This window comes from Dendronephthya gigantea, unplaced genomic scaffold (genome assembly GCF_004324835.1).
Source record: "Dendronephthya gigantea isolate DGI-Jeju-01 unplaced genomic scaffold, DenGig_1.0 000323F, whole genome shotgun sequence".
NCBI lineage: Eukaryota > Metazoa > Cnidaria > Anthozoa > Malacalcyonacea > Nephtheidae > Dendronephthya > Dendronephthya gigantea.
The window spans coordinates 95,001-112,058 of NW_021163333.1; the positions used below are offsets into that span (position 1 = coordinate 95,001).

The 17,058-nt window shown below is 36.9% G+C and overlaps 1 protein-coding gene across 2 annotated transcripts; it reads right to left on the reverse strand.

Annotated features, from left to right (window-relative positions):
- Positions 1 to 1,736: 1,736 nt before the first annotated feature.
- LOC114541926 lies at positions 1,737 to 3,522 on the reverse strand. Of its 2 annotated transcripts, none has more exons than XM_028561720.1 (5): positions 3,422 to 3,522; positions 2,502 to 2,537; positions 2,113 to 2,427; positions 1,957 to 2,007; positions 1,737 to 1,825 (listed from the first exon to the last, which is right to left on the reverse strand). In XM_028561720.1, the coding sequence occupies exons 2-5, from the start codon at positions 2,535 to 2,537 to the stop codon at positions 1,811 to 1,813; spliced, it is 417 nt and encodes a 138-aa protein (XP_028417521.1). In that variant the 5' UTR covers positions 3,422 to 3,522; the 3' UTR covers positions 1,737 to 1,810. The 2 variants fall into 2 exon arrangements, with proteins under 2 accessions (XP_028417521.1, XP_028417522.1); XM_028561721.1 differs by having other exon boundaries at positions 1,957 to 2,015.
- Between the last annotated feature and the right edge of the window lie 13,536 nt (positions 3,523 to 17,058).

Sequence of the window (17,058 nt, forward strand, 5' to 3'; positions counted from 1 at the left end):
CATATCCACTAAAGGACCAGAAAAATCCACTGAAGAACCAGCAAATCCACCAAAGGCCCAGTCAATTCCACAAAAGAACCACCTGAATTATACAGATTATATCTCATCAAGATTTTATCCATTTCCAACCAAAGTTGGGTGGAATAATTAGGGCGTGGTCCTAAACATTTGACAACGCCCACTTCCGGTTTCGTGTTATACACACTGAGATATGTAAAAAATCGCATATTTTTATAGTTAAAACCGTTTTCAGAAAAATTTCTTAGAATACAAAATGTTTAAAATAACATAACAAAACACATAAAAAAAAATTAACAAAAATATATTGAATTCTTAATATTTTAAAAAAATTCCACTGAAGGACCATCAAATCCACTAAAAGACCACTAAATCCACTAATAGACCAGTAAAATCCACAAAGGGACCATCTGAAATATTGCTAAAATTTTACCTAACTTCAATCTTAGGTGTGATCCCTTTGTAGATACCTTGATCAAAAAGTCGGAAGAATATTTCAACGTCAATCAAATTCCGCGAAACTTTAGCACGGTAATTAGGGCGTGGCCCTTAACATGTGACCACGCCCACTTCCGGTTTCGAGTTTTTTTCACTGAGATACCTTAAAAATGGCTTTTTTTCATACTTAAAAACGTTTTCTCAAAAATTTCTTAGAATATAAAATGTTGCAAATCACATCAGAAAATACATATAAAAATTTCAGGGAAATATAATTTGAAAAAATCCACTAAAACATGAATCCACTAAAGGACCACCAAATCCACCAAAGGACCAGTGAAATCCACAAAAGGACTACCTGTATTCTACAGATTCTATTTCATATAGATTTCATCCATTTTCAACCAAAGTTGGGTGGGATAATTAGGGCGTGGTCCTTAACATGTGACCACGCCCACTTCCTGTTTCGAGTTTTTCCCACTGAGATATCTAAAAAATGGCTTTTTTTCATACTTAAAAACGTTTTCTCAAAAATTTCCTAGAATATAAAATGTTGCAAATCACATCAGAAAATACATATAAAAATTTCACAGAAATATATTTAATTTTAAAAAATCCACCAGGAGACCAGAATCCACAAAAGGACAAGTCAAATGCACAAAAGGACAACCTTTAATAAATAGAATATATTTCATCCAGATTTCATCTATTTTCAACGAAACTTGGGTGGGGTAATAAGGGTGTGATCCTTAACATGTGACTACGCCCACTTTTGGTTTCGAGTTTTTGGCAGAGAGATAACTTAAAAACGGCATATTTTCATAGTTAAAAACGTTTTCTGAAAAATTTCTGAGAATATAAAATGTTGCAAATCACATCGCAAAATACATATAAAAATTTTACGGAAAGATATTGAGTTTAAAAAAAAATCCACTGAAGGACCAGAATCCACAGAAAGACCACCAAATCCACACAAGGACCAGTGAAATCCACGAATGGACCACCTGTATTATACAGTTTATATTTCATCAAAATTTCATCCATTTTCAACCAAAGTTTGGTGGAATAATGAGGGCATGGTCCTTGACATTTGAACATGCCCACTACCGGTTTCGAGTTTTAGACACTGGGATATGTAAAAAATTCGTGTTTAAAGGGTTGAAAAATATTTTCAAAAAAAATTCTTAGAATATAAAATGTTTAAAATCACATCAGAAAACACATACAAAAATTTCACAGAAATATATTTATTTCTTAATATCTTGAAAAATTCCACTAAAGGACCACATTTACATATTTACAACAATATCAAAGTTTAAAATCTAATCTTGGGGTTGTTGTCATGATGGATAAGCTATTTTTTGATGTCCTGTGTCAAATGAGAAAGAATGAAAATTTTGAGACAGGATAGCAATAAATTAACATAAATATCAAATATTTTTCTTTGATGATGACCCAGAACTTTTAGCTGCACTTGCACCTTAAATTTGAATATCTTACCTTCAGCGAAGGCTCAAGGCTTCTTGGCTTTTTACTTGCATGCTTCTTTATCTGTTAATCTAGAAAAATTGTGAGTCTAGTGAGTGAAATGGAATAAGCAGTTAAACAGAATATCAGCTTATTCCTATATATCTCCATTGTAAAAACAGAACTTACCTTTGTTTTGTGTGTCCTCTTAGTCCCTTTATGAGGGGACTCTGCCCTTGGTCGCTGGCCTGAGGGTATCTCCTCATCACTGTTAACTGGGGACTTTGCCCTTGGTCGCTGGCTTGAGGGTATCTCCTCATCACTGTTAACTGGAGACTCTGCCCTTGGTCGCTGGCTTGAGGGTATCTTCTCGTCAATTTCATCATTGCGGGCCTTTTGTGTTCTGTCCCCCTCAATCTTTTCGAACACAAAAGTTCCCTCGCTATCAGTATCACTATCATCCTCATCTTTGCTAGAATACACCTCTTTTTCCATTTTTTCTTTCTAAAGTTAAAGGGTTTTATATTTCATATTGTTCTCCACCATGCAAGTGAGCTAACATTTCATTCTCTTCCTACCTTGTCCAGGGGCAGGTCTAATCCTTTTTTGTCCATCTGTAGGGGATAAATCATAAAAAATATTTAATAAGAGCCTGAATTATTGGTGAAGGCTCTAACAGAGAATGAGCATGCCCCTGGTGGGTGACCATGCCCTAAGTGCCCCATCCAAGTTTTGTTGAAATCCGTTGAAACTGCCCTGAGAAATTGCAGTCTGCAGTTGTCACTAAATACATGATCCACCAAAGGACCACTAAAATCCACCAAAGGACCACAAAAATCCACTAAACGGCCTTGTGTCGTTAAGATTTTATCCGTTTTCAATCAAAGTTAGGTGGGGTGATTAGGGTGCAGTCCTAAACAAGTGACCACACCCACTTCCAGTTTCAAGTCTTTTATACTTATATATGTTGTTAAATACATAATCCACTAAAGGCCCACTAAAATCCACTAAAAGACCACAAAAATCCACAAACGGACCAGACTAAATCCACTGAAGGACCACCGACCGGAAGTGGGCGTGGCAAAAAATCGATGACCACGCCCACATCCCCCCCCCCGGAATATGGGTGGAGTTGGTAAAATCCCCCCTGAGATACACCCTTCCAAAGTTTTAAAAAAATAAAAAAAAATACTTAATTAGCTTCTAACTGGACGTGGGCGTAACCCGTGGGGGGACCACGCCCTACATCCCCCACCTAAGTTTGGTTGAAATCCTTACTAAGCGCTCTGAGATATCACTGTCCGACGTAAACGCCCCATTAAATAAGAAATCCACTCAAGGACCAGGGAAGGAGGTCCAGGCTTGTTAATGAGATCAGTGGGTGATGATTTGATTGACAACTATTTTGTAATATTTCACTTTCACAATTTCGCCAACAATATTGCAAATATTAAACAAATTGCACGTTAAATTTAAATAAAAACATTATCATACACACCTTAAGAGGTCTATCCTTCGATATGAATGACTTTAAGGCCCACACAAGCAATTAAAACGACAAATTTGCGACAATTTCTTGAGAACAATACAATGCAACCTTCTTCCTCGAAACGAACTTTCACTATTGTCTAAATATTGCATACACCAGCATGACATTTTCCACTTAGAAAAACAAAAATCCTTAATATTAAAAATGAAAATTTTGGACATTTTGACCAATAACTCAAGTTCTAGACACTCCCATGCAATGAAATTCATATCGTTAGATTCGTCTTGGTGAGAGGAATCTTTTGATAGCTCTTACAAAGCTTTACATAGCATATTTCTCTTTTAACAATTGAAATTCTGAGTGTTATTTAATTATCTCAAAATGACCTATTTTGGAAACATTTTCTTTAATATCTCTAGTTCTATACATGCACCTGCAATGACAGTGCTATCATTAGATTTGTCTAAGTGAGATGAATCTTTTGATACCTCATACATAGCTGTACAATGCATATTTCGTTTTTAAAAATTTTGAATTTGAGTGGTATTGGATAATTAGTTATAGTATACACATTTCCACTAATATCTCCAGTTGTATTCACTCCCTTGCAATGAAAGTGGTATCATTAGATTGATCTTGGTGAGAGGAATCTTTTGATAGCTTTTACATAGCTGTACATAGCATATTTCTCTTTTAACAATTGAAATTCTGAGTGTTATTTAATTATCTCAAAATGACCTATTTTGGAGACATTTTCCCTAATATCTCTAGTTCTATACATGCACCTGCAATGACAGTGCTATCATTAGATTTGTCTAAGTGAGATGAATCTTTTGATACCTCATACATAGCTGTACAATGCATATTTCGTTTTTAAAAATTTTGAATTTGAGTGGTTTGGATAATTAGTTATAGTATACACATTTCCACTAATATCTCCAGTTGTATTCACTCCCTTGCAATGAAAGTGGTATCATTAGATTCATCTTGGTGAGAGGAATCTTTGATAGCTTTTACATAGCTGTACATAGCATATTTCTCTTTTAACAATTGAAATTCTGAGTGTTATTTAATTATCTCAAAATGACCTATTTTGGAGACATTTTCCCTAGTATCTCTAGTTCTATACATGCACCTGCAATGACAGTGCTATCATTAGATTTGTCTAAGTGAGATGAATCTTTTGATACCTCATACATAGCTGTACAATGCATATTTCGTTTTTAAAAATTTTGAATTTGAGTGGTTTGGATAATTAGTTATAGTATACACATTTCCACTAATATCTCCAGTTGTATTCACTCCCTTGCAATGAAAGTGGTATCATTAGATTCATCTTGGTGAGAGGAATCTTTTGATAGCTTTTACATAGCTGTACATAGCATATTTCTCTTTTAACAATTGAAATTCTGAGTGTTATTTAATTATCTCAAAATGACCTTTTTTGGAGACATTTTCCCTAATATCTCTAGTTCTATACATGCACCTGCAATGACAGTGCTATCATTAGATTTGTCTAAGTGAGATGAATCTTTTGATACCTCATACATAGCTGTACAATGCATATTTCGTTTTTAAAAATTTTGAATTTGAGTGGTTTGGATAATTAGTTATAGTATACACATTTCCACTAATATCTCCAGTTGTATTCACTCCCTTGCAATGAAAGTGGTATCATTAGATTCATCTTGGTGAGAGGAATCTTTTGATAGCTTTTACATAGCTGTACATAGCATATTTCTCTTTTAACAATTGAAATTCTGAGTGTTATTTAATTATCTCAAAATGACCTATTTTGGAGACATTTTCCCTAGTATCTCTAGTTCTATACATGCACCTGCAATGACAGTGCTATCATTAGATTTGTCTAAGTGAGATGAATCTTTTGATACCTCATACATAGCTGTACAATGCATATTTCGTTTTTAAAAATTTTGAATTTGAGTGGTTTGGATAATTAGTTATAGTATACACATTTCCACTAATATCTCCAGTTGTATTCACTCCCTTGCAATGAAAGTGGTATCATTAGATTCATCTTGGTGAGAGGAATCTTTTGATAGCTTTTACATAGCTGTACATAGCATATTTCTCTTTTAACAATTGAAATTCTGAGTGTTATTTAATTATCTCAAAATGACCTTTTTTGGAGACATTTTCCCTAATATCTCTAGTTGGATTCCTCTCTGTGAGACCAATCTTTTGATAGCCCATACATAGCTGTACAATGCATATTTTTTAAAAAATTTCACAGAAACATATTTAATTTTAAAAAATCCACTAGGAGACCAGAATCCGCAGAAGGACCACCAAATCCACAAAAGGACGAGTCAAATGCACCAAAGGACAACCTGTATTAAATAGAATATATTTCATCCAGATTTCATCCATTTCTAACCAAAGTTGGGTGGGATAATTAGGGCGTGGTCCTTAACATGTGACCACGCCCACTTCCTGTTTCGAGCTTTTTAAAACATTTTTTAACTATGAAAATATACGGTTTTTCACATATATCAGAGGGAAAAACTCCAAACCGGAAGTGGGCATGGTCACATGTTAAGGGATACGCCCTAATTATCCCACCGAAGTTTGGTTGAAAATGGATGAAATCTTGATGAAATATATGTTTATAATCCTGCTAGTCCTTTTGTGGATTTTCCTGGTCCTTAAGTGGATTTGCTCGTCCTTTAGTGGATTTTCCTGGTCCTTTAGTGGATATGTATTTAAACACATATCTCAGTCTAAAAAACTCGAAATACTATCAAACTCGGGCGGGGTACCTAGGGCGTGGTCCTAAACACGTGACCACTTCCACTTCCGGTTTCGAGTTTTTAAGACTGATATATGTGTCTAAATACATATCCACTAAAGGACCAGAAAAATCCACTAAAGGACCAGCAAATCCACCAAAGGACCAGTCAAATGCACAAAAGGACAACCTGAATTATACAGATTATATCTCATCAAGATTTTATCCATTTCCAACCAAAGTTGGGTGGAATAATTAGGGCGTGGTCCTAACATTTGACAACGCCCACTTCCGGTTTCGTGTTATACACACTGAGATATGTAAAAAATCGCATATTTTCATAGTTAAAACCGTTTTCAGAAAAATTTCTTAGAATACAAAATGTTTAAAATAACATCACAAAACACATAAAAAAAAATTAACAAAAATATATTGAATTCTTAATATTTTGAAAAAATTCCACTGAAGGACCATCAAATCCACTAAAAGACCACTAAATCCACTAATAGACCAGTAAAATCCACAAAGGGACCATCTGAATTATTGCTAAAATTTTACCCAACTTCAATCTCAGGTGTGATCTCTTGTAGATACCTTGATCAAAAAGTCCGAAGAATATTTCAACGTCAATGAAATTCCGCGAAACTTTAGCAGGGTAATTAGGGCGTGGCCCTTAACATTTGACCACGCCCACTTCCGGTTTCGAGTTTTTCCCACTGAGATACCTAAAAAATGGCTTTTTTTCATACTTAAAAACGTTTTCTCAAAAATTTCTTAGAATATAAAATGTTGCAAATCACATCAGAAAATACATATAAAAATTTCACGGAAATATATTTAATTTGAAAAAATCCACTAAAACATGAATCCACTCAAGGACCACCAAATCCACCGAAGGACCAGTGAAATCCACAAAAGGACTACCTGTATTATACAGATTATATTTCATCCAGATTTTATCCATTTTCAACCAAAGTTGGGTGGGATGATTAGGGCGTGGTCCTTAACATGTGACCACGCCCACTTCCTGTTTCGAGCTTTTTAAAACATTTTTTAACTATGAAAATATACGGTTTTTCACATATATCAGAGGGAAAAACTCCAAACCGGAAGTGGGCATGGTCACATGTTAAGGGATACGCCCTAATTATCCCACCGAAGTTTGGTTGAAAATGGATGAAATCTTGATGAAATATAATGTTTATAATCCTGCTAGTCCTTTTGTGGATTTTCCTGGTCCTTAAGTGGATTTGCTCGTCCTTTAGTGGATTTTCCTGGTCCTTTAGTGGATATGTATTTAAACACATATCTCAGTCTAAAAAACTCGAAATACTATCAAACTCGGGCGGGGTACCTAGGGCGTGGTCCTAAACACGTGACCACTTCCACTTCCGGTTTCGAGTTTTTAAGACTGATATATGTGTCTAAATACATATCCACTAAAGGACCAGAAAAATCCACTAAAGGACCAGCAAATCCACCAAAGGACCAGTCAAATGCACAAAAGGACAACCTGAATTATACAGATTATATCTCATCAAGATTTTATCCATTTCCAACCAAAGTTGGGTGGAATAATTAGGGCGTGGTCCTAACATTTGACAACGCCCACTTCCGGTTTCGTGTTATACACACTGAGATATGTAAAAAATCGCATATTTTCATAGTTAAAACCGTTTTCAGAAAAATTTCTTAGAATACAAAATGTTTAAAATAACATCACAAAACACATAAAAAAAAATTAACAAAAATATATTGAATTCTTAATATTTTGAAAAAATTCCACTGAAGGACCATCAAATCCACTAAAAGACCACTAAATCCACTAATAGACCAGTAAAATCCACAAAGGGACCATCTGAATTATTGCTAAAATTTTACCCAACTTCAATCTCAGGTGTGATCTCTTGTAGAGACCTTGATCAAAAAGTCCGAAGAATATTTCAACGTCAATGAAATTCCGCGAAACTTTAGCAGGGTAATTAGGGCGTGGCCCTTAACATTTGACCACGCCCACTTCCGGTTTCGAGTTTTTCCCACTGAGATACCTAAAAAATGGCTTTTTTTCATACTTAAAAACGTTTTCTCAAAAATTTCTTAGAATATAAAATGTTGCAAATCACATCAGAAAATACATATAAAAATTTCACGGAAATATATTTAATTTGAAAAAATCCACTAAAACATGAATCCACTCAAGGACCACCAAATCCACCGAAGGACCAGTGAAATCCACAAAAGGACTACCTGTATTATACAGATTATATTTCATCCAGATTTTATCCATTTTCAACCAAAGTTGGGTGGGATATTAGGGCGTGGTCCTTAACATGTGACCACGCCCACTTCCTGTTTCGAGCTTTTTAAAACATTTTTTAACTATGAAAATATACGGTTTTTCACATATATCAGAGGGAAAAACTCCAAACCGGAAGTGGGCATGGTCACATGTTAAGGGATACGCCCTAATTATCCCACCGAAGTTTGGTTGAAAATGGATGAAATCTTGATGAAATATAATGTTTATAATCCTGCTAGTCCTTTTGTGGATTTTCCTGGTCCTTAAGTGGATTTGCTCGTCCTTTAGTGGATTTTCCTGGTCCTTTAGTGGATATGTATTTAAACACATATCTCAGTCTAAAAAACTCGAAATACTATCAAACTCGGGCGGGGTACCTAGGGCGTGGTCCTAAACACGTGACCACTTCCACTTCCGGTTTCGAGTTTTTAAGACTGATATATGTGTCTAAATACATATCCACTAAAGGACCAGAAAAATCCACTAAAGGACCAGCAAATCCACCAAAGGACCAGTCAAATGCACAAAAGGACAACCTGAATTATACAGATTATATCTCATCAAGATTTTATCCATTTCCAACCAAAGTTGGGTGGAATAATTAGGGCGTGGTCCTAACATTTGACAACGCCCACTTCCGGTTTCGTGTTATACACACTGAGATATGTAAAAAATCGCATATTTTCATAGTTAAAACCGTTTTCAGAAAAATTTCTTAGAATACAAAATGTTTAAAATAACATCACAAAACACATAAAAAAAAATTAACAAAAATATATTGAATTCTTAATATTTGAAAAAATTCCACTGAAGGACCATCAAATCCACTAAAAGACCACTAAATCCACTAATAGACCAGTAAAATCCACAAAGGGACCATCTGAATTATTGCTAAAATTTTACCAACTTCAATCTCAGGTGTGATCTCTTGTAGAGACCTTGATCAAAAAGTCCGAAGAATATTTCAACGTCAATGAAATTCCGCGAAACTTTAGCAGGGTAATTAGGGCGTGGCCCTTAACATTTGACCACGCCCACTTCCGGTTTCGAGTTTTTCCCACTGAGATACCTAAAAAATGGCTTTTTTTCATACTTAAAAACGTTTTCTCAAAAATTTCTTAGAATATAAAATGTTGCAAATCACATCAGAAAATACATATAAAAATTTCACGGAAATATATTTAATTTGAAAAAATCCACTAAAACATGAATCCACTCAAGGACCACCAAATCCACCGAAGGACCAGTGAAATCCACAAAAGGACTACCTGTATTATACAGATTATATTTCATCCAGATTTATCCATTTTCAACCAAAGTTGGGTGGGATATTAGGGCGTGGTCCTTAACATGTGACCACGCCCACTTCCTGTTTCGAGCTTTTTAAAACATTTTTTAACTATGAAAATATACGGTTTTTCACATATATCAGAGGGAAAAACTCCAAACCGGAAGTGGGCATGGTCACATGTTAAGGGATACGCCCTAATTATCCCACCGAAGTTTGGTTGAAAATGGATGAAATCTTGATGAAATATAATGTTTATAATCCTGCTAGTCCTTTTGTGGATTTTCCTGGTCCTTAAGTGGATTTGCTCGTCCTTTAGTGGATTTTCCTGGTCCTTTAGTGGATATGTATTTAAACACATATCTCAGTCTAAAAAACTCGAAATACTATCAAACTCGGGCGGGGTACCTAGGCGTGGTCCTAAACACGTGACCACTTCCACTTCCGGTTTCGAGTTTTTAAGACTGATATATGTGTCTAAATACATATCCACTAAAGGACCAGAAAAATCCACTAAAGGACCAGCAAATCCACCAAAGGACCAGTCAAATGCACAAAAGGACAACCTGAATTATACAGATTATATCTCATCAAGATTTTATCCATTTCCAACCAAAGTTGGGTGGAATAATTAGGGCGTGGTCCTTAACATTTGACAACGCCCACTTCCGGTTTCGTGTTATACACACTGAGATATGTAAAAAATCGCATATTTTCATAGTTAAAACCGTTTTCAGAAAATTTCTTAGAATACAAAATGTTTAAAATAACATCACAAAACACATAAAAAAAATTAACAAAAAATATTGAATTCTTAATATTTTGAAAAAATTCCACTGAAGGACCATCAAATCCACTAAAAGACCACTAAATCCACTAATAGACCAGTAAAATCCACAAAGGGACCATCTGAATTATTGCTAAAATTTTACCAACTTCAATCTCAGGTGTGATCTCTTGTAGATACCTTGATCAAAAAGTCCGAAGAATATTTCAACGTCAATGAAATTCCGCGAAACTTTAGCAGGGTAATTAGGGCGTGGCCCTTAACATTTGACCACGCCCACTTCCGGTTTCGAGTTTTTCCCACTGAGATACCTAAAAAATGGCTTTTTTTCATACTTAAAAACGTTTTCTCAAAAATTTCTTAGAATATAAAATGTTGCAAATCACATCAGAAAATACATATAAAAATTTCACGGAAATATATTTAATTTGAAAAAACCACTAAAACATGAATCCACTCAAGGACCACCAAATCCACCGAAGGACCAGTGAAATCCACAAAAGGACTACCGTATTAATACAGATTATATTCATCCAGATTCCATTTTCAACCAAAGTTGGGTGGGATAATTAGGGCGTGGTCCTTAACATGTGACCACGCCCACTTCCTGTTTCGAGCTTTTTAAAATTTTTAACTATGAAAATACGGTTTTCACATATATCAGAGGGAAAAACTCCAAACCGGAAGTGGCATGGTCACATGTTAAGGGATACGCCCTAATTATCCACCGAAGTTTGGTTGAAAATGGATGAATCTTGATGAAATATAATGTTTATAATCCTGCTAGTCCTTTTGTGGATTTTCCTGGTCCTTAAGTGGATTTGCTCGTCCTTTAGTGGATTTTCCTGGTCTTTAGTGGATATGTATTTAAACACATATATCAGTCTAAAAAACTCGAAATATATCAAACTCGGGCGGGGTACTAGGCGTGGTCCTAAACACGTGACCACTTCCACTTCCGGTTTCGAGTTTTTAAGACTGATATATGTGTAAATACAATCCACTAAAGGACCAGAAAAATCCACTAAAGGACCAGCAAATCCACCAAAGGACCAGTCAAATGCACAAAAGGACAACCTGAATTATACAGATTATATCTCATCAAGATTTTATCCATTTCCAACCAAAGTTGGGTGGAATAATTAGGGCGTGGTCCTAAACATTTGACAATCGCCCACTTCCGGTTCGTGTTATACACCTGAGATATGTAAAAAATCGCATATTTTCATAGTTAAAACCGTTTTCAGAAAAATTTCTTTGAATACAAAATGTTTAAAAAACATCACAAAACATAAAAAAAATTAACAAAAATATTGAATTCTTAATATTTTGAAAAAATTCCACTGAAGGACCATCAAATCCTAAAAGACCACTAAATCCACAATAGACCAGTAAAATCCACAAGGGACACATCTGAATTATTGCTAAAATTTTACCCAACTTCAATCTCAGGTGTGATCTCTAGTAGAGACCTTGATCAAAAAGTCCGAAGAATATTTCAACGTCAATGAAATTCCGCGAAACTTTAGCAGGGTAATTAGGGCGTGGCCTTAACATTTGACCACGCCCACTTCCGGTTTCGAGTTTTTCCCACTGAGATACCTAAAAAATGGCTTTTTTCTACTTAAAAACGTTTTCTCAAAAATTCTTAGAATATAAAATGTTGCAAATCACATCAGAAATACATATAAAAATTTCACGGAAATATATTTAATTTGAAAAATCACTAAAACATGATCCACTCAAGGACACAAATCACCGAAGGACCAGTGAAATCCACAAAAGGACTACCTGTATTATACAGATTATATTTCATCCAGATTTTATCCATTTTCAACCAAAGTTGGGTGGGATGATTAGGGCGTGGTCCTTAACATGTGACCACGCCCACTTCCTGTTTCGAGCTTTTTAAAACATTTTTTAACTATGAAAATATACGGTTTTTCACATATATCAGAGGGAAAAACTCCAAACCGGAAGTAGGCATGGTCACATGTTAAGGGATACGCCCTAATTATCCCACCGAAGTTTGGTTGAAAATGGATGAAATCTTGATGAAATATAATGTTTATAATCCTGCTAGTCCTTTTGTGGATTTTCCTGGTCCTTAAGTGGATTTGCTCGTCCTTTAGTGGATTTTCCTGGTCCTTTAGTGGATATGTATTTAAACACATATCTCAGTCTAAAAAACTCGAAATACTATCAAACTCGGGCGGGGTACCTAGGGCGTGGTCCTAAACACGTGACCACTTCCACTTCCGGTTTCGAGTTTTTAAGACTGATATATGTGTCTAAATACATATCCACTAAAGGACCAGAAAAATCCACTAAAGGACCAGCAAATCCACCAAAGGACCAGTCAAATGCACAAAAGGACAACCTGAATTATACAGATTATATCTCATCAAGATTTTATCCATTTCCAACCAAAGTTGGGTGGAATAATTAGGGCGTGGTCCTTAACATTTGACAACGCCCACTTCCGGTTTCGTGTTATACACACTGAGATATGTAAAAAATCGCATATTTTCATAGTTAAAACCGTTTTCAGAAAAATTCTTAGAATACAAAATGTTTAAAATAACATCACAAAACACATAAAAAAAAATTAACAAAAATATATTGAATTCTTAATATTTTGAAAAAATTCCACTTAAGGACCATCAAATCCACTAAAAGACCACTAAATCCACTAATAGACCAGTAAAATCCACAAAGGGACCATCTGAATTATTGCTAAAATTTTACCAAACTTCAATCTCAGGTGATCTCTTTGTAGATACCTTGATCAAAAAGTCCGAAGAATATTTCAACGTCAATGAAATTCCGCGAAACTTTAGCAGGGTAATTAGGGCGTGGCCCTTAACATTTGACCACGCCCACTTCCGGTTTCGAGTTTTTCCCACTGAGATACCTAAAAAATGGCTTTTTTTCATACTTAAAAACGTTTTCTCAAAAATTTCTTAGAATATAAAATGTTGCAAATCACATCAGAAAATACATATAAAAATTTCACGGAAATATATTTAATTTGAAAAAATCCACTAAAACATGAATCCACTCAAGGACCACCAAATCCACCGAAGGACCAGTGAAATCCACAAAAGGACTACCTGTATTATACAGATTATATTTCATCCAGATTTCATCTATTTTCAACCAAAGTTGGGTGGGATAATTAGGGCGTGGTCCTTAACATGTGACCACGCCCACTTCCTGTTTCGAGCTTTTTAAAACATTTTTTAACTATGAAAATATACGGTTTTTCACATATATCAGAGGGAAAAACTCCAAACCGGAAGTGGGCATGGTCACATGTTAAGGGATACGCCCTAATTATCCCACCGAAGTTTGGTTGAAAATGGATGAATTCTTGATGAAATATAATGTTTATAATCCTGCTAGTCCTTTTGTGGATTTTCCTGGTCCTTAAGTGGATTTGCTCGTCCTTTAGTGGATTTTCCTGGTCCTTTAGTGGATATGTATTTAAACACATATATCAGTTTAAAAAACTCGAAATACTGTCAAACTCGGGCGGGGTAACTAGGGCGTGGTCCTAAACACGTGACCACTTCCACTTCCGGTTTCGAGTTTTTAAGACTGATATATGTGTCTAAATACATATCCACTAAAGGACCAGAAAAATCCACTAAAGGCCCAGCAAATGCACAAAAGGACCAGTAAAATCCACAAAAGGACCAGCTGTATTATAGAAATAATTTCATCAAAATTTCAACCATTTTCAACTAAAGATAGGTGGGATAATTAGGGCGTGGTCCTTTACAAGTGACCACGCCCACTTCAAGTTTCGTGTTATACACACTGATATATGTGAAAAACCGCATATTTCCAAAGTTAAAAACGTTTTCAAAAAAATTTCTCGAAATATAAAATGTTCCAAATCACATCAGAAAATACATATAAAAATTTCACGGAAATATATTAAATCGGTAATATTTTACACAAGTTCAATTTCATGTGTGATGTAATGGTAAATACCTTAATAAAAAAGTCTGGAAAAAATTTGATTTCAACGAAATACCGTCAAACTCGGGGGGGAATCGTCAGGGCGTGGCCATAAACACGTGACTACGCCCACTTCCGATTTAAATACATAATCCACTCAAGGACCAGAAAAATCCACAAAAGGACCGCCAAAATCCACTAAACAGCCATGTGTCGTTAAGATTTTATCCGTTGTCAACCAAAGTTGGGTGGGGTAATTATGGCGTAGTCCTGAACACGTGAACACGCCTATATCCGGTTTCGAGTCTTTTATACTGATATATGTTGCTAAATACATAATCCACTCAAGACCATCAAAATACTAAACGGCCATGTGTTGTTAAGATTTTATCCGTTTTCAACCAAAGTTGGGTGGGGTAATCAGGGCGTGGTCCTGAACACGCGAACACACCCACCTTCGATTTAAATACATAATCCACTTAAGGACCAGAAAAATCCACAAAGGGACCACCAAAATCCACTAAACGGCAATGTGTCGTTAAGATTTTATCCGTTTTCAACCAAAGTTGGGTGGGGTGATTAGGGCGTGCTCCTGAACACACGAACACACCCACTTTCGATTTATATACATAATCCACTCAAGGACCAGAAAAATCCACAAAAGGACCACCTAAATCCACTAAAGGCCAACCAAACTCCACTAAAGGACCAGCGGTCCACTAAAGGACCAAACTCAATCCACTCAAGGACCAGTGACCGGAAGTGGGCGTGGTCAAAAATCGGGGGCAACGCCCACATTCCCCCCCGGAATATGGGTGGTCCTGGTAAAAACCCCCCTGAGATACACCTTTCCAAAGTTTTTAAAAAATTAAAAAAAATACTTAATTTGCTTCTAACCGGAAGTGGGCGTGGCCCATGGTAGGTGACCACGCCCAACATACCCCACCCAAGTTTTGTCGAAATCCGTCGAAACCCCTCTGAGATACACTTGTCCGCACTTTTTGGCGACGCCCACCCTAATACTAATCTATAGTAAAATCTTATAGTAGATAGAAAAAATAAAAAAAAAACTTTGAATCCTTGAAACCGAAAATGGCCTTGGTCATAGGTGGATTACCACACCCTTAGTACTCCTTCCAAGTTTCGTCGAAATCCGTCGAAAGCCCTGGCGGACAACTCTGTCCGCGGAAATTGCCCCGCCCTGTTCAAATTTTAATATAGGAAAAGCAAGAAAATAGAATAAAAAAAAAAAAAAAATACTTCTTTTTATCCAAACCGGAAGTGGGCGTGGCACATTTTGGGTGACCACGCCCTCTTGACCACACCCAAGTTTCATTGAAACCCGTCGAAACGCTAAGCGGGTGGCTTCGTTCGAACACCTGGCCACGCCCTTAAAAAATTACCTGAAAAGTTCCCCGATTTCAACCTCAAATAACTGATGCTTGCCGAAGGGCCACGCCCGAAAACACCATGCGGCAGCAATCCTTAATCATCGGTGACCACGCCCATACCTTGACCACGCCCAAAAAGTTCGACCACACCCTTGCGGAAGCCGACAAACCACTGCACCGAAGGACATTGGCGCCTTATGTGGATCCACCAAAGGACCGGTCCTTTGGTGGATTATCCACCAAAAGACCACCTGACTCCTAGCCCTAACCCTAACCCTAACCCTAACCCTAACCCTAACCCTAACCCTAACCCTAACCCTAACCCTAACCCTAACCCTAACCCTAACCCTAACCCTAACCCTAACCCTAACCCTAACCCTAACCCTAACCCTAACCCTAACCCTAACCCTAACCCTAACCCTAACCCTAACCCTAACCCTAACCCTAACCCTAACCCTAACCCTAACCCTAACCCTAACCCTAACCCTAACCCTAACCCTAACCCTAACCCTAACCCTAACCCTAACCCTAACCCTAACCCTAACCCTAACCCTAACCCTAACCCTAACCCTAACCCTAACCCTAACCCTAACCCTAACCCTAACCCTAACCCTAACCCTAACCCTAACCCTAACCCTAACCCTAACCCTAACCCTAACCCTAACCCTAACCCTAACCCTAACCCTAACCCTAACCCTAACCCTAACCCTAACCCTAACCCTAACCCTAACCCTAACCCTAACCCTAACCCTAACCCTAACCCTAACCCTAACCCTAACCCTAACCCTAACCCTAACCCTAACCCTAACCCTAACCCTAACCCTAACCCTAACCCTAACCCTAACCCTAACCCTAACCCTAACCCTAACCCTAACCCTAACCCTAACCCTAACCCCTAACCCTAACCCTAACCCTAACCCTAACCCTAACCCTAACCCTAACCCTAACCCTAACCCTAACCCTAACCCTAACCCTAACCCTAACCCTAACCCTAACCCTAACCCTAACCCTAACCCTAACCCTAACCCTAACCCTAACCCTAACCCTAACCCTAACCCTAACCCTAACCCTAACCCTAACCCTAACCCTAACCCTAACCCTAACCCTAACCCTAACCCTAACCCTAACCCTAACCCTAACCCTAACCCTAACCCTAACCCTAACCC

Bases quoted from the DNA above. Each gene is read 5' to 3' on its own strand.
- LOC114541926 (XM_028561720.1), bottom strand. From the start codon at position 2,537: ATGGACAAAAAAGGATTAGACCTGCCCCTGGACAAG. The intron at 2,428-2,501 runs GTAGGAAGAGAA...CTTTAACTTTAG, and splicing joins TAGACCTGCCCCTGGACAAG to AAAGAAAAAATGGAAAAAGA. The intron at 2,008-2,112 runs GTAAGTTCTGTT...CTAGATTAACAG, and splicing joins AGAGGACACACAAAACAAAG to ATAAAGAAGCATGCAAGTAA.